Below are 19,881 nucleotides of genomic sequence, written 5' to 3' on the forward strand. Positions count from 1 at the left end.
GCGGTGAGTGGGGCCAGGCCGGCCTGGGGCGGGGGCTGCGGGGGGCGGGCGGTTCTGTGTCCCTGGCCCCTCTGGTGGGCGTTTACGTTTGTGTGTTTGCGGTCGGGGCCGCCCCTGAGCCCGCCGGGTTGTGGGTGGCAGGGCTGTCCCTCAGCCCCCGCAGGATGTCCTGACCCCCCTCCTACGGCTGTGTGGAGCTGAGGGAGGAGGGGGGATGTATGTATGCGTATGGCCACGGCTGTGCGTGTTTCCCCTGCGTGTGTGTGTGTCTGTGTGTATGGCTGGGGCTGTCTCTGCCCCCGTGTGTGCGTGCGTGCAAGGCCAGGGCTGTCCCTGACCTTGCACATGTCCGTGTGCTGTGTCTAGAGCTGGGGCTCCCCCTGACCACCCCGTGTGCATGTGCCCGGCCTGGCTGTTGCCATTCCCCCTCTGTTACGGCGCCCAGCCCTCTCTCCATGCCCACTGTTGGGGTTTTTTTGGCAGGTGTGCAGCAGGGCTGTCCAAGCCATGATCGAGGTGTTGGCCAAGCTGGGCCGTGGGCCCGTCTTCCTGGCAGGGGAGGTGCTGGAGTGCGTGATCACTTTCACCAACCCATTATCGGCCTCGTCTACCTCCGCCAGCAGGTAGGGCGGCCTGTGCCGATGGGCCCTTCTGTGCGTGAAGCCTCAAAGTGGCAGAGCTGTCAGGGTCCCTCCAGAGGGAATGGCCCTCCCTCCCTCCTGAGCAGCCAGATGTAGTCATGGGTGGGTTGTGGGGCAATGGTGCCAGCTCAGCCACTGGTGACTTCCCTGCCTGAGGTACTCCCTTAAGGGTGCTTTGCGCCATTGCTATTTCAGGGCTGAAACTGAGGTAATTATTCTGGTTTTCTGCCCCCAAGAAAGAGACGAGAAAAAAATTATGTAGTTAGAGATACTCTTAACTGCCCCTCAGGTGTGCCCTCAGCGACAGGGTTACTGGCAGAAAATGAAGCCAAACTGGCTGTCAAAGCGGGATATCTAGTTACACCAGGGTGAGGTCTCACAGGGCAACATCCAGACAGCGTCATTATTTCCTACGTTTATGGAAGGAGCTCTCTCTGTCCAGCAGTGCGCTGACATAGTGTGATCCCTGCCTCCAGAACTGGCAGGCAAAGGGGCGAGCGCTGTCTAGACTCAGAAAGAGGCAGCCTTCTGTGGCAGCATTTTCTGCGGCCCAGCCTTTGAGCGCTGCATCTCCCCTTATCATTACTGTGCCCGAAATAGGTGTTGAGGAAATGTGAGAAGATGGGAGCTTCCTATATTGGCTCACAGGGGGTGACTCCACATCATAAGTAGTCACCCAAAGCCTCCACGTCCGCTGAGTGTGTGGCCTTGTCTGATTCTCCAGGGGGTGGAGAGTGCTTTCTCATCTTGAGCCCTTCCTGGGAAGTGTCCGTTTCCAGCCCTGTCAGGTTCAGCATCTTGTTATCACCAGTACACATTGCACACATGATTGTTTTGCTGGACCCACGTCCAGTGCTTGCAGTCTCAGCAGCAGCAAAGCAGTCTCTTGTATTACTGCTGTAGGGCTTCTTCGTTTATTGCCTTCCTTAGCTTTCCATCTTTTCTTCCTGGTTCCTCTTGCCTGCTGAATTCAGCTTTCAAATTCAGCTGTGGCATAAGCATCTGGCTTTCCAGAGTTTTGTCTTGTGCAGTGACAGTGCTGTTTTTCCCGGTTCCAAAACATGTGGGACTGCAAAGGTACCAGGTGGAGCGGTTTTGGAGGTTCGCAGCACAGTCATTTGGAAAATTCAGGTGTGTCGTGGTCTGTAGAAAACCCCCTCTTGGAAAAAGGAGAGTTTTTAAAATAAAAAAGCAGGTGACCAAACTTGACGGGACCTGGCTAAGTCATACGAGTGGCAACACCAAATAGGTTGGTGGTTTGGAAGTTGAAGCTGTGGGTTGCGTAAAGGCAAGAGCCAGATCAAAGCACAGTCACTGCAACAGGCAGATAGACCTGTCGGGGACAAGAAGCTTTCAGGGCTAGCAAAAGCTGCGGCACAGGTGGAGGAACTGAGAGGCACGCATTTCAAGCATAGGGACAGAACCGAAGGACAGTAAGTAAATGGCAGCAAGCAAATTTGATTGTGGTGTACGAGGCGTACAAGAAACAGAGCTCTTCTGCCCAAAGGCTGCGTGGAGCGTGGCTCCTGTGGGCTACAGGAGTTGTAGGGGGAGGTGAGAGAGGAGGGAAGCAACCTCAGCACCAGTGCAGGATCATTCCGCGCTCTGCCAGCTGGACAAGCCAGGTCTGCTGGTAGGAAGGCACGTGCTAATTTTGTTGGGGCGTCTCGTTAAAAAAAAGAAAACAATCCAGTGGCATATTGTTGGGCAATACTGAAAATAAATGGGAAAAAAAAGAAGATTCAAAATACGGTGTTTGAAGGTATTGTAGTCATGCTAAGCTTATATAAAATTAGTAAACATTGTCTCTTAAGCAGGAGCATTTCTCTCTTTCCATATAGCAAATACCTTACGACAGAAAACCTTATGGCAGCCCTTATGGAAAAGCCATGCTGGTACTTTTGAAGATACAAGAATTACAATTGCGGGGTTAGAAGTAACTGGGTAGAGTAAGCAATGCGTGTTTGGGTAAAAGCAGCCATTGGGTAAAAGCAGCCAGCACATACAAAAGATCAAATAGCTCATTGTTAGTCAGCTGAAACGAATGCAGCACGCCTTTTTCTCTGGTTCGTCTAGACGTTTAACTGCTCTGATGTGTCACATCAAGAGATACCCGTGTGTCACAAAAAATCCCTGTGCCACCTAAAACTCTGGTGTCAGTGCTTACTAATCAGATCATGATGTTAGAAAACACCAGAGGAACCATACACTGGCTAAATTAACGAGACTGCTATTGAAATAAAAATAGGTGAGTGTTTTGGAGACGGAAAGGTGTCGGTAATGCCATGGGAAATGCCCTGTGGAATGGCTGAGGTTGTAGCAGAGTCCAAACCATGAGACTGTTTTACACGCTGGATGCAACCAGTCCTTGTGGCTGTACAGAGAGAGGGCAAAATGACACCTTCGCCTCCCCTACAGCCATCAGCGAATCCCTTGCATCATGAGGAGAAAACAGGTCCTTATGAAGGACGCAGAAGCGTCCTTCTCTGGTCTGACACAACCAGAAGTTGCTGTTCTTGAGGGGGACAGTGCTGTGGGGAGGGAGCACGGCTGTGCCCTGCCTGCCCTGAGAAGTGTTGAGCTTGGGGCAGCCAGGTGCCGTGGGCAGGGGCAGCTGAACCCAGGCTGCAGGTATTTTTTGCTTTTGAGTCTGCCCACTTCCCTGATGGTCGCGTTATCACCTGAGTGCTGCTCTGCATGTCACTTCATGCCTGCTGTAATCCAGGTTTAAAGCATAGACACGAGTGTCGTTCTTCTTTGCTCTCAGTGAGATGCTGGCGTGGGCCAGCGCCCAGATCCACTGCCAGTTTCACGCCAGCGAGAACCGGGTAGCGCTCCCTCCCTCTGATGGCAGCAAGCACGACGTGCAGGCGGAGAACGAGACAGTCTTTGTCCCCAACAGAGGTGAGTGCTACTCCTGTAACCCCGGGTAGGGACGGTGAGAGCACAGCGAGCAGGAGTCAAGCAGACTATAACGTGTCTCTTGAGGCCAGCACGCGTAGAAGCGAGCGGGAAGCCCATGTGGCTTTCGTTGTGTGATTCCCTGGTGATGGCTGCTGCAGGGCCTTGTTAATAGTGAGACCAAAGTGGCGCTAGCTTAGAGCAAAACATGAGGGTTGTCTGCCCAGCTGTTCTGGGAATGTCTCGTGATCTGACTGGGCATGAGATATTTCCCCCTTGTCCCCTTCTCCCCATTCCTCCCCATGAGGATAAGGCCCGGCTGGCCTGGGCGCGGTGAGTGCCCCCCTTGGCCTGGGCCCCGAGGCTGGGCAGCATTCACGTGGTTCTTCTTCTCTTCCAGGAGAGCGGGGTCAGTGTATCCTGTCCACGCCACCAAAGATTCTCTTCTGTGACTTGCGACTGGATCCCGGGGAGTCAAAGTCCTGTGAGTCCTGTCTTTTCTTCCTCAGCTCAGAGAGCTTGCCTCTGGGGAGCCCCGCGCTCCAAGCTGGCTTTGCAGACCTGAGTGCTGCAAGTGGGAGACCCTGGTGCCCGCGGAAGGCAAGGTGCTTTGGTGGGAGTGTGAGTGCTAAGGAACTGCTGCATCGTCCAGAGTCTGTTCTCCACCGTATGAGAGCTGTATACCGCAACGTGTCCCTCAGTCCTGCCCCTGGCCCGTGTTCTTTGCCACAGGTCTGTTGTGTAACTGCGAGGCATAGAACGTTTTGAAATACGTGGCTGCAGCTGAAGGAATGGTTACACACACCTGCATTTCCCTACCTTTATTTCTTCAGCCACACTGGAGTATTCTTGGGATTTAGGTTGGCATCCTCCGAAGGTCCATGCTTCCTCTTCAGGTTGTGGCTGTCCTGGAGATCAGAGAGTCTTCTGCCTGTTCTAGCTTTCCTGCTGTAAAAGAGCACTTCTCATCTCCTCTGCTCAAAGCTCTCCATGTCTCTAAAGCCCTTGGACGGTGTCCTTCCAGTGGGTCCCCTTTAAGCTCTCCTTCATTACTACTTTCCCTTTTGCTGTTTAGAGAAATTTTCATCCTTTTCACAAGGAATTTGCAGCAACTCATTTTTGTTGTTCCAGGCAGCTTCTTCTACCTGAGTAGACAGCTGCGAAAATACAGTACGTGCTGTTGTCTCCTGGTTGGTGGCTGCATGACCCAGCCTGTCAGTTTGTGTTGGATCTCCTTTGCGTTCCAGCGGCCCGTGGTCCAGTGGCAGCACAACCAGGGCATAACCAGCACAGGCATCGCAGGCTGCGCGTGGACAGCTTCTTCGGGTTGTCCTAGGGATCTGCTGGGAACGGTTGACGGAGACCTCTCAAGTCACAGAGCAAAGGGGGCGGAGAGGCAGTGCCTGTGGTGGAGGGGGCTCCGCTGGAGCATTGAGCTCTGGGGAGGTGAGGGCAGAGCTGCAAGTGAGACCAAGGAGCCACAGGCTGTGACATGCTGGTTTTGAAGCTGGGGTCTCCTGCCTTTCTAGGCTTGGAGGGGCCTGACTGGAGGGAAGGGCAGACAGGGTGAAAGCAAGCTGGCTTGGCTAGGTGGTTAGCGGGGTGGGGCAGTGCTGTCTGGAGCTGTGCCTCCTAAACTGCAAAGCCTATCATCTGAGCACATTTAGTTATTTACTTATTATTCTACAGCAGCATGTGCAGGAAGGGAACTGGCCCTGCCGCATCGGAGCCAAGGTCCCCTGTGCTTTCTGAAAGCGGCCATGCCAGGGAGGAGGAGGCGGCGGCAGAAATCTCAGCTGGCCTGAGGCTCGCCTGGATTCTCCTGTGCTCCTCGCTGCTGGCAGGTGTGGAGCTGGAGCATCCATTCCCCCAGAGTCGGGGGAAGCCCCTTTTTCTGGAGCATCTCAAGCAGGCTCAGCAGTGTCTGGGAGAGCAGATCAGTAACTACAGTCCAACCTCCAGGTGGCTGGGATGGATTGAGAGGATTTCCTTGTGCGCTGGCTTTGCAGGCAGAAGCTGTTCAGCTCCCAGCTAAGCTAGCGATAGTCTGTCCTTCCCAGTGATACTGTATTGTGTCTGTCCGCTCTGCCACTGGGTGACACTGGCACAAGCAGCCTGCATCTGCCTTGTGCTTGGATGCACCTCCATAGGAAGGACACAAACTCTTCTACACTTTGAGGTTCCCTGGCTGTATGTTACAGCCTTTCCCCTTGGTTGTGTGACGCACAGGTCCATTGCGTGTGTCACGTGCGATGCCGCTGTGTATGGCACTGGCCTTTTTAGCACTGAAACCCCCGTATCACAGCCCCGGCTCTGCCAGGCTGCTCACACCGATCCCGTCGGCCTGCGGTGCTGCTCCTCTCACGCGAGACTGCAGCTGGCACACTTGCAGATCATTCCTGGGGGCTCCTGCCAGCTCCGTGGAGGCAGAGTTAAGGCTGTGTGGGTGTGTATCTTAATTCTTCATTTCCTGTTTTTCAGAAGTTTGGAGTTTTGCTGCACAGTTTGGAAAGGCAAAAAAACCCCCAAGAAATCTTAATTCTGCTTCAGCAAAGTAGTATGTTATTAAACTGTAGCCAGAGCTGGCACATACAGCTGAGGTTGTGTCAGGCTGTCTCTTGATAAAAGGCCTTGTTTTCAGTTGCTGACCAGCTTATTCCCCAATATCTTCCCCTTGTTATGGTGCCTATATGTTGAAGTTGACCCACCTCCCATCCCTTTGACACACTGCCCAGACTGACCTCTTCAAATTTGTCACCATAAAACATTTTCTCAAGCCCTCAAGTCATTTTTGTGGCTGTTTTTGCCTCCTCTCCAGTTTTGTAATACCTTTAAATATTTGGTAGATCACCGAGAGGGGAGGAAATGGAAGCAGCTTGGACACAGGCCGGGAGCCCAGCCAGAGGGTACAGCGGGTGGGTAAGGAAGGCATCTGTAGCACCAGGAATGTGCTTCCTTCTGGGATATGCACGGAAGCTGGGACTTCCCGAGTGTCAGCATTCCTGTGCCAGGTAGCAAACCGCCCATCCTCCTCAGATGGCAGTGGTCCCTGCTCAGATTATCCTCACTGGGCATGAAGGTCTTTGTGAGCACTCTTGTTAAGCCTGGTGCAGGTGGTTACAGCAGTCTGCTTCCTTCCTTGGAAATACCTGATTTTCCTCCCTGTCAGGACAGTTCTCAGCTTTATCTGCACCCTGATCCAATGGGACAGCCTTGTGTTTTAAGGTGTGACGGCCTGTGGGTGCTACACACTAGCACGGGCTTTTTTCTTCCTTCCAGTTGTGTTATTTTAAATATAGAAGTTACTTTTAAAATGTAACCCTAGCTTTTAATCTAAGCCTCAATGTTTCAGATGTGCCAGACTTGGGGAAGGATCTGTGGTTTCACAGCAGGATGCTGCCCTTCCTCTGGCAGGGTGTATCTGCGTCACGGTGGGCAAGCCAGAGAGGTGGAGACTTTCCACAGTTCACTGTTTGCGCCTTTCTTATTATACAGTGTGCGGTTTGGGAAAGCTGCAGAAGTGTTCACGCCGCGTTGAGAAGTGTTGGGGTTTGTGTGGTGGCCAAGGGGCTTTGAGAGGGCTGAATGTGGTGTAAAGCCAGGCCCTGGCATCTCGGAGGTCTTGGAGTCAGAGGCTTTGTGGTCTAAGTCATCAGTCTGTCAAAGGGGATACGCCACAGGTTGTTGTGAAGGTCTCTTAATTGTTTCTTGGCCATTGAGACCCGGTGGTTCAGAGAAAAACACAGGAAGAAACTTACTTTTGTTGCTGAGTTTGGGGTTTGTGTAAAGCAAGTATCAAAAGAGGCATGAGGTATTGATTGGCACCTCTCTGCCACATGGGGCAGGGCCCTGAGGAAACCGCAGTGTGTGACTGCATCGTGAAAGCGGTGTGCGAAGGAAGTGCACAGAGGCAAATTCAGGTTGAACTCGTGATGAGTAAGTTTAGCTCTCGTGTTTGTGTTCCTGGATTTTACATCTTTCACATTCTTTTGAGGCAGAGTTTGTGTGTGTGGTTGTATGTGCTGGAAGCAATGTCTGGATGACGGCGCATGTGATGTGAGGAGCAGTGCGCTGGTGCAGGGAAGCCGGGGATGTGCTTGGCCTGCTGTGGGAAAGAGGAGACAGCAGAAAGCACCAGGCACTGTCCCTAGTTCAGCCCCGCTGCTGTTCCTAACCCTCGGTGCAGGGAGCCTGCGAGCGACAGCTCCAGGATCTTCCTTTTGGCCTTGGAAAGCAATCTTCTGCACTCCTTGCAGATTCGTACTGTGAGACGCTGCCCATAGACGGCCCTCCCTCTTTCCGGGGACAGTCAGTGAAGTACGTGTACAAGCTGACCATCGGCTGCCAGCGTGTCAACTCCCCCATCAAGCTCCTGCGCGTTCCCTTCCGTGTCCTCGTGCTGCACGGTAAGGCCACACACTGCCCTCCCTGCAGACACAGGCCTGGCTGCACCCTGCCCCGCTGACGCTCTCGCCTTCTCCCCAGGGCTCAAGGATTACCAGTTCCCACAGGATGAGGCGGTTGCGCCCTCAAACCCCTTCCTGGAGGAGGAAGAGGGCTTGAAGAAAGACTCTCGCCTGGCAGACCTGGCAACAGAACTGCTCATGGTGGCCACCTCCCGACGCAGCCTGCGTAGGTCTCATCCCCTGCTTGAAACTGCTGTCCTAACCTGGGCATGAAGGGCTCAGGGCTCGCTGCAAAAATCTCTCGCTGGCAAAGCAAAGTTCTGACTGGGGCTGTGGAGCAGCTCCATCAGGGCCTCCTTGGGTCAGAGTTTCCCATGGGCTCCTCCCTGCCAGTCTCAGGCTCTTCCTCGTTCAGCCAGAGAGACCCTCTCCCCAGCATATCACAGCCAGTGTGTGGTTTGCTCTTGCTCACTGCAGGCATCTCCCAAAGGGAATGCCGCCTCCAGGGCCTGTCCTTCACACCCAAGCAGCAGGCGTGGGGTCATGTCTGCTGGGCTCTGTGATTAACCCAGAGCGCTGTATTGGAGCACAGCCTCATCCTGCTGCAGCCCTTTCCCCCCGTCTTCTTGCCCCACAGACCTGTATAACATCAGCAACACTCGTGGGAAGGTGGGGACGTTCTGCATCTTTAAGACCGTGTATAAGATCGGAGAGGATGTCATTGGGACCTTTAACTTCTCGGAAGGAGACATCCCGTGTCTGCAGGTCAGTGCTGGCTTCGGGGTCAGCGTGGTGAGAGGCAGGGTGTTCGGGTGGGGGAGAGGAAGAAGGGATTGGGGTGACACTGGGCTGCTGTGGGGTGTCTACTGAGGGTTTCTTGTGGGACCCAGCTAAGGTCCCCTAAGGGTGTGAGGTGGGGAAGGGCTCCAGTTCTGAGCACATTTGGGAAAGGGAGGCCCCGGGGCTTTGTGCCAGGGCTGCATGAGATTGTGAGAGCGAGCACCCTGCTGATTGCCCTGCAGTTTTCGGTGAGCCTGCAGACGGAGGAGAGCATCCAGGAGGAGTTCCAGCGCCGGCGGGGGCAGCCCGTCTCCTTCAGCACGCACGCCCGCCATCAGGAGGCCTGCCTGCACACGGCCCAGAGCAGCTTCAGCCTGCCCATCCCGCTCAGCTCTACCCCGGGATTCACCACCAACATCGGTTAGTGGCCACCAGGGAAGGGACCCACCCCTGCTCGTCTCTGCAGGAGGACTGTGATGTCCCCAGCCCTGCCCTTGCTCAGCAGGGCTGTGTCCTGTGGGAGGGAGCTGGTCTGCGTGAGTGGGCTTATTTGCGCGTCCCCTTGCCAGGACAGCCAGCGCTGAGACAGCTGCTGTCCCTGTCCCTTGTGGTGTTGGCTGCTGACCCCCCTCTTGCCCACAGTGTCCCTGAAGTGGAGGCTGCACTTTGAGTTTGTGACCTCTGGGGAGTCGGCGGGGACTTGCCTGGTTCGTGGGAGCCAGTCGGAGGCCGTCACCTGGACTGGGGTGGAGCAGATCGAAGTGGACACTTTCAGCTGGGATTTGCCCATCAAAGTCCTTCCCACCAACCCCATCCTGGCTTCCTACGTATCTCAGTTCTCCAGCACTAACTCCATCACCATCTGAAGCGCGGAGAGCTGGTAGGGGCCTGCGGTGCTGCAAGCGCGTGCTGCCGGTGGGAATGGCAGGCAGGACTGTCACTGGCATGCTGCAGCGCGCGCATCCCAGTGTCCCCATGGGTTCATCTGCAACGCCCAGGTGGACACTGGGCAAGTCCGTCCCACCTGCGGGTGGAGGAGCGCTGTGCTTGCTGCGGTGTCTTGTGCTGCAGCCCTCAGCTGGGAGCTGGACCCTTCCTGCCTGGGTGAAGGTGCGAGTCCCAGCACTCGCCAAAAAGAAATCTGCCTCCCAGGCAATGGCCCGATGTGCCTTTACCCAACGAGGGGCTTCCACGAGGGAAAGGCCCAGCCCGGGGAAAGGAGAGGGGAGCTCTTCCAATGAAGCCCCGTACCAGCCTTGGGTGAAGGCCCTCCCCCCTACAGAGAGACCCCCACAAGCAGAGGTCTGGTGTCCAGGGGAGGCACGCTGGCCACCTGGGCTGGGTGGGAGCCTGCTCTCCTGCCCTGGCACGCGTCCTGCCTCTTGTGAGGGGTGTCTCATGCACACAGCCCGGTGCCCCCGTTACCTTCACCCGGAGGAGGCAGGTCCTGGCAGGCCAGCCCTGCGCTGCCGGCACGTGCTGGTGTCCTGGATGCGGCCACGTGCTGTGGAAGCGCAGTAGTGGTGGTCCAAAACCGAGAAGCACTGAGCGCCTGGGCTGTTCTCTGCCTGCGCTCCTGGGCGCAAAGGCATCCTGCTGGTCTCGGGATCCTCAGGGAGCTGGAGTGAATGCGTGCCGTGTGTTCAGGAGCTGGGATGGAGATCTCCCTGCTCAACAGCCAGCTCCCCATTTCTACCAAACCTTTCGAAGAGTTTTCCTCTTTGCATGGAAATCTAATAAACATTTGAATGTGCAAAACTTGGCCTTCCCAGGAGCCTTATTCCTGCACTGTTCCCGGTGGTGGACATGGCCCACCTTGCACGACAGTCACAGGCTGGAGACCTCCTCTTTGTTTATATCTTTATTGCAAGAACAGAAACATCTACACAAGGCTCTGCACAACACGGGCATGGCACCAGCTGGGGCAGGCTGCCAGGGCGGCCGGCTCCACCCTGGCACATGCGGATTGCTTCAGCTCCCTGAACCCTAGCAGAGCACCCGGCTCCCCGCCCCGCTCCCCTGCAGCTGGGATGGGGGCCTCCCCTGGGGACATCTTCTAGTGGTTCCCCGCTCGCTGTGCCACCCACCCCGGGCTGGCTCCGTTGCAGTGTTGCCCAGGGCTGGTCTGCAGTGCCGGGGATCCCCTCCGACCCCGGGAGCTGTGGGAGCAGGGACATTAGTGGTTCCAGAGGTGGGTTGTGCCCCTCACGCTCTGGCGCAGAGAAGGGGCTGGCCGGGGTGCGTGGGTCCTGTGCGAAGGGCAGTGGTGCTCCCCAACGAGCTCCCAGCAGCTGCTGTGCAGGGGGACGGGGGTCTCGGGGCGGGGAGGAGGGAGCTGCTTAGCTTGAGGCTGGATGCGGGAGTATGAGACTGCTGTGATGCGGACTAATTTGGTCCCGTACCCCTTTCTTTAGTAGCTGGAGGTTTCCTGCCCACCTGGGAAGAGATCCCGGAGGATCTGCCTTCCCACGGTGCGCAGGGCGTCTCATGGGGAGGGGGCCCTGGTTCGGTTCAGGAAGCTGAAGGTGGAAGCTTACACCCGTCGCAGCGCTGGGGTGTAAATGTTAACTCGGAACCGTAGTGTGTGGATAGTGGTTTCCCTCGAAGGTGGCGGCAGTGACGTCTCTACGGGATGGGGCAGGTCTGGAGCATGCGGGAGGTGTGCTCTGGAGGAAGGAGGATGATGCCGGGGGGGCGCGGGGTGCTGCTGAGCCTCTATCTGCTCAGCCCCGCACCCAGCACCTTGTTGCTCAGCGGCTCAGGGGTGCCGGCCGAGTCCCACTCGTGCTCCATGCTCTTCACGCAGGGCAGGCTGGGGTTGGCCTTCTGCACCACCGAGATCTGGCAGGTCTGAGAGTCGTAGTGGGCCTCGCACCAGTCGGGGAAGTCGATGGGGTGCTGGGTGCTGCAGGAGAGGGCACGGCACCATCAGCTCCCCCTGGTCCATGCCAGGGGGCTGCTGGCAGGGCTGGGTGGCTTCCTCCACTGCCAGCCCCCCCGGCCGGGGTGTCTCCCAGGCCAGCTCAGGCAGGCTGGGCCACAGCTCCTGGCATCTCGCTGTGCTGAGACATCCCCGGCCCCTACGTTTGTCTCCCCAACTCACCCCGCCACCCTCAGCACCTCAGTGGGCTCCTGCCCACCTCTGCCCCTTGTCCCCCAGCGCCTGGCATCCCGCAGCCGCCTGGGGCTCTGACATTTGCTCCGCTGCGTTTGCAGCCACCAGACCCACACGACCTCCTCCCAGCTGCAGGTGCAGAGGTGCCATGGAAGGGCAGCATCACCAGCAGTAGCCCACCCCCAGCGCCCCTCAGCCCCTCACTCACGTCTCACAGCAGCCCACGCCGATGGGGTGCAGGCAGGTGCAGAGCAGGCAGTTGGTGCTCAGCCACGACTCCCCGAGGGAGAACTGCTTCCCCTCGTACTCACAGGGAGCTGCAAAGGAAACGGTGGCGATGAGCACGCATGGGCCTGCGCCGGGGTGCGTGGGAGCCTCCTTGGCACCCCTCTGCCCTCAAAGAGGGGACAGGGGGGACATCATGACCTCCCACCCGCCCCATGGTATAGAAGATACTTGCTGGCCTCTCCGCCACCCTGCAGGTATGGGATGCCCAGGCATCTGCCAAGGGCGATGCTCCCATCCATCGTCTCCTAGCTATACCCTGCTGCTCTCCCCACTGCCCCAGGGGCAGTGGCAAAGTGGCTCTTGCTTCCCTGGAGAGGGCATATCCAGTGCCTCTTGGGGTCTGAGCATCTCTGCAGCCCTGGAAGGAGGCAGCAGAGAAAAGATGGGCAGCCTTCCTCCCTTTGCTACTAGACATGCATGCTCGGCCCCAGCCGGGCTCCTGCCAGGAGCTCTTCATGGCCCAGCAAGCTGTTTCTCAGCCAGAGCCCTGGGGAGCTGTTCGGTGGTTTATAGACTGCTCCTTCCACTCATCACTGGCCCACGATCGTGCTCCTGAGCTCAGCACAGTCCCTTCCGCGCTTCGCAGGCACGCAGGGCAGAGCCCTGCCGCCCCAGGGAAAGCTGAGGCCTCCTCTTCCCATCGGCATCTTCCCGGCTCACCTCCCCGCTTACCTTTAGCCTGGAAGTAGCATTTAGCCTGGGAGCCTGGCAGCTGTAGGAGGAGGGAGAGCAGGAGGCAAAGCCTGCCCCAAGCACACCCCATCTTCTGCGCCCGCATGGCCATGGCCGGCGTTGAGCTGGGCTTCTTCACTGAGGTTTCCTTGCTTCTCTATTGCCTTTGCTCCTTTCCCTTCTCTCTCTCTCTCTCTCTGCCTTTTTAATGCTCTTCCCCTGATCCCAACAAGAGATATTTATAAAGTTCAGCTTTACGACCCTGGCCACCAGCTGTGCCCCACTGGAAAAGTTGTAAAACTCATTTCCTGATTTGAAAGGCATGAAAACAAGAGGTAGGATCAAGATTTTTAACAAGCTGTGAAAAGCTGATTCATGCCCTCCAGAAATGTCTCCAGTTGGAAGCCCCTGTGGGTGCAAGGCTCCGCAGTGAGGGGAGATCCAAAGGACCCCAGCGGGGTTGCCCTCGGCAGGGTGGTGAGCACGCAAGCAGCGAGCACGGGAGACCCTGGCCCCCGACCAGGGGAGCTCCAGGCTCCCCTCTGGTCACGCTGAGCCATCTCTGATCCTTCACAGCGGCCAAGGTTTCAGGAGCATCCCATCTCGCAGGGACTGGAGAGGCACAGGCGTCCTGTTAACAACCCACGTGGGATGCAATGGCACCATCCTCGGCGGGGATGGAGGTGCTCGCACCCAGCTCCCGGGTACCACAGCACAGCAGTTTCACCCCAGCCTGGGCTGCAGCCGTGCCAGGCTTGTGGCCACTGATGGGCTGGGGGTGACAGCAGGTTCTTCTGGCCAAGAGCAGGCAGTACAGCAATTGCCGCTGATGGGGAGCGGGTGAGGATGGCTCTGCGTGAGGCATGACCCAGCACTCACCTGAGCAATGCCCATGAAAGCAGGGCCGTGCCTGCGTACGTGCAGCACCCATGAGATGCCGGAGCTGAGCAGCCCCTTTCAGAGGCTGGAGACCGGCCCCAGCAGAAATGGGGAACAGGAGGGGTGAAATCAGGAGTCAAAGGTGCATTTGGGCAACAAGTGACCTGAGAGGGAAACGAGGGGCTTGGCTGGAAGCAAGAAGCTGTGGGAAGACGCCACACCAGCCGGGGATGTGCCTGTGGTCCGCACAGACCCTTACCCCGAGGGGCTGCCTCTGGGTTAAAGTGATAAGGCTGTTATGAGCCGGCAAAGCAAGGGGACGGGCGAGGTGGAGGAGGTCAGAGCCCTGGGAGACACGCGGCCCCGGGGAGCTACAAGCAAAGGGCTGAATTGCCAAGAGAAATTCTCAGCCCTCTTCAGAGGCGCTGCCGGCAGCAGGAAACGAGGCTCCGGGGACAGTCCAGCCAGTGGCTCGGCCAGCGCGGGGCCGTGCCGGCAGCGAGGCGGCAGTGGTAGCGGTAGCATATGTGGGTCATCTGCCCCTGTGTTAAGCTCCCTACTTTCTGAGAGTTTGGGATAGGTTTACACCCTGACGCGTGAGGCTTAATATCCCTTCCAGAATTTGTGTTGGCATCCGCTATTATAGCTGGATATTTTTGTTATCCCCATAAATGCCCAATGCCTTCTTGAATCCTGCTAAATTTTGGCCTGAGCATTTTCCTGTGGCAGCCTAATTAAGCATGGAGTGAAAAAAAAAATGCTTCCTTTTATCCGCTTTGGATTCGCCACCTTTGGATTTGAAGGCATAGTCCCTTCGTGCTGCTGCTCCGGGCCCCCTCACCGTCCCGTTACATCCCCATCCTGCATCTCGTTCTCTTGCCTCTGAGGGAGCAGCCCCAGCTTTGCATCCCCTCTCCCCCTCGGAGAGTTACCCCAGCCCTCTCGTAGTGCCCTGAATGATGCTGTAACCCCCCAGGCGGGGTGGCCAGATGGCAGCGAGTGTGGGATCAGTTGGAAAAGGCTGATAATAAATCAGAGAAGCTCGGGACGCCTGTGAATAACCTGCCAACCGTGGGGCCGTGAGCTGGGATGGTGAAGTGTATCAGTGACAAATGAAACTCGCTCTTTGGTGCAGCGTTGTTACTATATAAGGAGGATAAAAGCGTTCGTCGTCGGAGCAGTAAATGAATATTCCTATTGTGTGTTTGAAAAAAGAAGTCTGGCACGCTAGTAACCACGATGAAGTAATCCATCATCGTTTCATCACTGAGTACAGCAAATGTTAAACAAAAGCGGTGGGTTTCATTTGGAGGCCCGCATGGTTTGGCCAGGCTTCCAGAGGGGCGCTGAAAATCTGGGGCGAGAGCGTCTCTCGGCCATGTGGAGGGGCACTGCCCCTGCTCTACTGGGGACACAGGGAGGCATTCCCGGGATTTCTATAGCCATTCTGGTTTCCCAAAGAGAAGGTTAAGGCTACCAGCCCACTGGTGGCCTTTGGGTATTTCATCAAAGCGGTTCACTGGGTAAATGCAGAGGAAGAGGAAGGGGGGTCAGGACACCCCTTGGCATGTTGTAGAGGGACCTGGGCAGCGAAGCACCCTCCACGCTGTGGCTGGGGGTTGGGGGGGGGGGGGGGGGGGGGAGCCTGTCCATCCTCCTCTTCCCCCTCCTGGCTGCTGTCCTTCCCCCACTTTTGCATCCCTGGGCACCTGCCTGGCCCCAGCACACACCCCCATGGGGGGTCCAGAGCATTTTGGTCCGGCTCATTCAGGAGGGGGCTTGTAGCTTGGAAAGCAGCAGCTGGAGCTGGACTCGATGCTGGAGAGTTTCGGCTTGGGTACCCAAGGGAAGCTGTGGCTGGAGGAGCTGACAGCCTCTTCAGCTACGCTAGCTGGTGCATCCCAGAGGAAGTTTTGCCCCAGAGAGTGAAAGGGAGCAGCTGGTTTTGGTGCTCACATCTCAGGGGGACAACTGAGACCCGGGGAAGAGCCACAGAAGGGACGTAGGGGCTGGAAGAAGTGCCTCGCTGTACATTCAGTCACTTTGGTTTATCAGGCAGAGGCCAACAGCAGGGACTGACTGCATGTCCAGGCATGCCGGTGAGGAGCAGTCACCACCCTTGAGCATCCCAGGACCCCGCGGGAGGTCACATCCGTGCCTCAGCATCCCCCCGGCAGGACCCAGCTGCTCCTGCCTGGCCAGGGTCTCAGATTGTAGCTGTGCCCGAGAAGAGCTGGGTGCTGCATCCCATCGAGGGCACAGCATTGCTGGCCTCCTCTCCCAGCAAAGGTTGGGTGCTCCCTCTGCAGAGCTGCTCTTCAAGCCTTCGGTGCCGGGGGATGGAACCCTGTGGATGGGCAAGAGCGAGCATCCAAGCTGGTGGGTGCTGCCCACCCCAGCCCCGCAGGAGGCACGGGGGTAGTAAACGATGCTGGACAAGTTGCCATCGGCAGGATCCAGCAGTGTTATAAAACCTGAATCTCCTGAGCCTTCAGCTGGGACTGCAGCTGCAGAGCAGGAAGCAAACAGGATCCCGGCTGGCATTGTGAAAGCAAACACCATAAATCCGAGGAAGTGCTGCGATTGCTGTTTTAGGCACTGGGGAGCTTGGCTCCTGCTCCCCACAAGTGCTTTATTTTCTCTCTAAACAGAAAAAAAAAAAAAAACAAAAAAACCCCCAACCCTAACTTATCACTGGGCCGAGCTGTCCCAGCTGGATCCTGGTGCTGCCTTGGGTGCTGGGGCATCTGCGGGATGTGGGCACCTCTCCTTGCCCAGCGCCTTGAAGATGCTTCAAGCCACGGAGTCCCCAGGGCACCGGGGCAGGGTGCAGGCAGGGTGCAGGCAGCATGCAGGCAGATGCCAGCTCTGAGCCATGTCCGCTCATCTGAACACTCAATGCTTATCGGAGCAGCTGGACTCCAGGAAAAGGTGAGTAGAGGGGTCAGAGAGAGCTGGGCAACCAGGAACCGGGAAGGGGGACGGGAGAGGACAAAGGGCTACGCAGGGAATGACAGACAGATCACTCCATCTTTCCTCCTGCAGATGGTAAACCACATGGGATAGCTCCCGGCGGCTGAAACTATGGGTGGGATCAGAGCTGACCCCACCAGGATTAAAGCAACAACGCTGTTGCTTCAGAAAGGGGGCAAAGCGGAGGGGACATGATGAAAATCTTGATGTCACCTCACTCTGCAGCCTGGCTGCCTGCTGGACGGAGCTCGGTGCTGCTGGAGGAGTATGGGCTGGGAGGCGTGCTGGCATGCCCTGTGTGTCCCATGGGTGTCCCCAGCCTCAGCACTCACACCCCAGCCCTCCTCACAGGGGAGAGCAGTTTCCACCCCATGGGTTGGGCGCAGTGTTTTGCAGGGGCTCTACAAGCCCAGGTTGGATGGTGCCTGTGGGTCCCCAGCCGTGGGATGGATGGGTCTCCCATGGGACGGCGTCTGTGGGTCCCCAGCTGTGGGATGGGGTCTGTCATGGGATGGTGTCCATGGATCCCAAGCCATGGGACGGGGTCTGCTGTGGGATGGTGTCTGTGGGTCCCCAGCTGTGGGATGGGCTCTGCCCATCCCTGGCTGGGTGCCTCCTCCCCGCAGCCGGTGGCAGGCAGGGCTCCACAGTCTGGGCAGCCCCACGCCGTGGCTCCCTCAGGCTCCCTTGCCCTCTTGCCCGCTCTCACATGGTCTCATTCTCCCTTGCTTGTCCCCATGCTCCATCCCTCTCCACCATCCTTTGGCACTCTCCCAGGACGTTTATCCCAGTTGCGGCTGCTCTGTGCCAGGCCAGGTTTTGGCACCAGTGGGTTAGCCACGCATCCCCACTGCCCTCAGCCCTGGCAGGGTGCTGGCACCCACCCTGGCACCCCAGCACCCCGGCATCCCCGGTACCCCAGCACCCGAGGTGTGCTGCTGCCCGTGGCTCTGTCCGGGCTCCCCTCGAGGGAAACGTGCCAGGGTGGTGCAGGGTGTTTAGGAAAACAGGCCTTGGCACTTGCTGGCCATCCCAGGAAAATAAAAACATCCGGGCGGGCAGCCGCGCAGCGAGTGCGAGAGGCCGGCACTCCATAAATCCCCTGGAGCAGGTGCTTTGTAGTCGGCACAAGGAAATGAGCACATTATTCAGCTCGGCTTAAACCCCGAAACGTTTCCTGTCCTGTGAGTCAGAAATAACCCTGGGAGATCATTCCTGGGCCATGCAGGAGCCACGCTGGCCAAAAAAGTGCCACATGCCTGTCGGGCCCGGGGACTTGCTGGGGAGGTCAGGGGTCCGGGCACCCCGCGACAGAGAAGCCGTCCAGGGCAGCTCCCCAGTGGAGGGGAGTTTGCCACAGCAGCGCCATGCCACCACTGACCCCGGCATGTAACTGCTCTGGGACGTGCTGGGGAGCACCCCTGGGTGCTCCCAGACCTGTCCTGGGCACCATGCTTCAGTGGGATGCAGGGACAGGGAGAGCCCCAGGAAGCACTGGGGCTTTCTGGGTCCTGGATGGATCCCGCAGATCTTCTCCGGCCTCTCTCTGGGATCAGAAAGACAGATCCCCTGCTCCAGCCATAAGCCCCCCTGCACCTTGCATCGCCCTGGTGCATCAGGGGCTGTTGGCTGGCACCCACGGGAGCACCCTGGGGCGCTGCCCTGCTTTAGGGACACCCTACAGGAAAAGCCACGGATGCCTGGTGGCTTCATGGTGGAAGAGACCACCTGGGCACGGGGCCAGGACCCCTCGTACCCAGCCTGAGGGTCCTGGAGCAGATGGAGGGGAAAGAAACGCAGTTGGTGCCCCCAGCTCAGCATGGGCAGCGTCCACCTGGCGGGGGGGGTGGTGGGTGACACGTCCTGTCCTGGTGCCCTACAAGGACACTCACAGGGCCCTGCCATGGGTCTGGGGCACAGAGGGGCGCAGGTGCTGAGGACTGAACCCATGGACACGCTGGGATAGCCCCTACCCTGAACCGGGGGGGGACAACATAGCTGCTGCATTAGCCACATTTTTCCCTTTAAAACATTTGCCTCTGCTCCATTTTTTCTGGTGTTGGCACACAAAGTCCCAACCCAGACAAGGAGCCCTTCAGGTTTCCCGGACAGCAGGAGCACAGGAAGCCCATACGTGCAAAGGTCGCCCTGCGTGCCTGCACCCGTCCCCATGTGTCACGTCCCCACCTGGCCAAAGCCTCCCCAACCTGGAGATGTTCCTCTCCCATTTGGGGTGGGGTGGCCTTTGGAGGTGCTGGGCTCCTGCAGCACCAGGGGTGCTCCAGTGACGTACGCGCCCCAGCACAGCCGTGCCCGCATGGCTCCTCCAGCCGGCCCCGACGGAGCCGACCATGCCGCGGCACCCACTTGTGGTGCCTGCCATGCTCTTTACAGCCACCTCCTGAGGTTGACAGGTTTCTGGCCCCACTCTCGGTGGAGGTGAAGGCGCTTGGCAGGGCCCTGCAGCCCACTAGCTAGCATTGCTGTGCTCCAGGAGGTGGAAAAACATTTTTTAGCAATTAAACAATCATCAGCTATGGGGACCTGGGGCTTGGTTTCACCTGATGGGAACCTGGAAAACAAGATGGGAATCTCATGGGCATGAGCACCCCTGGGTAGGCAGGCACAACTGTGCCCTTGGTACCCACCATGCTCTGGTGCAGTGTGAGGACTGCCAGGGACTACCATGGGCCACCGTGGACTGTCATGGATGGCCACACTCCACCATGGGCCACCACAGTTCACCATAGACCGTCATGGACCTTCGTGGACTGCCATGGATGACCACAGACTACCATGGACCACCACAGACCACCATGGACTTCCATGAACCACCACAGACTGCCACAGACTGCCGTGGACCACCAGGACCAGGGTGCTGGGCACAGCCCCGTGGAAAGAAAACTTGTCATCTCCGAGACCTGGAATGCCGAGTGCAGAAAGACTAAAACTCGGTGTGAGACCATGGGACAGGGAAAGCGAGACAGAGTTACAGAAACCCTAAAGCACAGTGAGCCCCAGCCCCACGCGCCCCAGGGAGCAGGCTGGAGAGGAGCAAGCGTACCGAGCCCCACAAGACCCCATCCCCACCTCGGCTCCTCTCCCCAGTGCGCGTTTGTGGGGGGATGCCCTGGTCACACAAGGGACGCAGAGCCAGGGCAGCTGCCCCACGTGCCCTCCGGCTGCCTGGATGTCCGAGCGGCAGGGGGGGGCGGCGGGCGGGTGG

At 57.8% G+C, this 19,881-nt stretch overlaps 2 protein-coding genes across 2 annotated transcripts; one reads left to right on the plus strand and one right to left on the minus strand.

The window, feature by feature from the left end:
• The first annotated feature begins 489 nt into the window (after positions 1-489).
• On the plus strand, positions 490-10,477 carry RGP1 (RGP1 homolog, RAB6A GEF complex partner 1). The gene is made up of 8 exons (XM_009285211.2): positions 490-623; positions 3,409-3,545; positions 3,943-4,026; positions 7,799-7,948; positions 8,028-8,174; positions 8,586-8,713; positions 8,971-9,148; positions 9,371-10,477. Exons 1-8 carry the CDS (start codon positions 508-510, stop codon positions 9,592-9,594), a joined length of 1,164 nt encoding a protein of 387 aa, XP_009283486.1. The 5' UTR covers positions 490-507; the 3' UTR covers positions 9,595-10,477.
• Positions 10,478-11,261: 784 nt separating this feature from the next.
• On the minus strand, positions 11,262-12,915 carry MSMP (microseminoprotein, prostate associated). The gene is made up of 4 exons (XM_009285213.2): positions 12,804-12,915; positions 12,052-12,160; positions 11,464-11,633; positions 11,262-11,353 (listed from the first exon to the last, which is right to left on the minus strand). Exons 1-4 carry the CDS (start codon positions 12,913-12,915, stop codon positions 11,262-11,264), a joined length of 483 nt encoding a protein of 160 aa, XP_009283488.2.
• Between the last annotated feature and the right edge of the window lie 6,966 nt (positions 12,916-19,881).

The sequence above is a fragment of the Aptenodytes forsteri genome, unplaced genomic scaffold, assembly GCF_000699145.1.
Source record: "Aptenodytes forsteri isolate BGI_AS27 unplaced genomic scaffold, ASM69914v1 Scaffold120, whole genome shotgun sequence".
Lineage (NCBI taxonomy): Eukaryota > Metazoa > Chordata > Aves > Sphenisciformes > Spheniscidae > Aptenodytes > Aptenodytes forsteri.

Coding starts and splice junctions, on each gene's coding strand:
- RGP1 (XM_009285211.2), top strand. CDS start 508: ATGATCGAGGTGTTGGCCAAGCTGGGCCGTGGGCCCGTCTTCCTGGCA. Junction 4,027..7,798: donor TCCCGGGGAGTCAAAGTCCT/GTGAGTCCTGTC, acceptor CACTCCTTGCAG/ATTCGTACTGTGAGACGCTG. Junction 8,714..8,970: donor GAGACATCCCGTGTCTGCAG/GTCAGTGCTGGC, acceptor ATTGCCCTGCAG/TTTTCGGTGAGCCTGCAGAC.
- MSMP (XM_009285213.2), bottom strand. CDS start 12,915: ATGGCCATGCGGGCGCAGAAGATGGGGTGTGCTTGGGGCAGGCTTTGC. Junction 12,161..12,803: donor ATGCTACTTCCAGGCTAAAG/GTAAGCGGGGAG, acceptor TTTCCTTTGCAG/CTCCCTGTGAGTACGAGGGG. Junction 11,354..11,463: donor GCTGAGCAACAAGGTGCTGG/GTGCGGGGCTGA, acceptor CCCATCCCGTAG/AGACGTCACTGCCGCCACCT.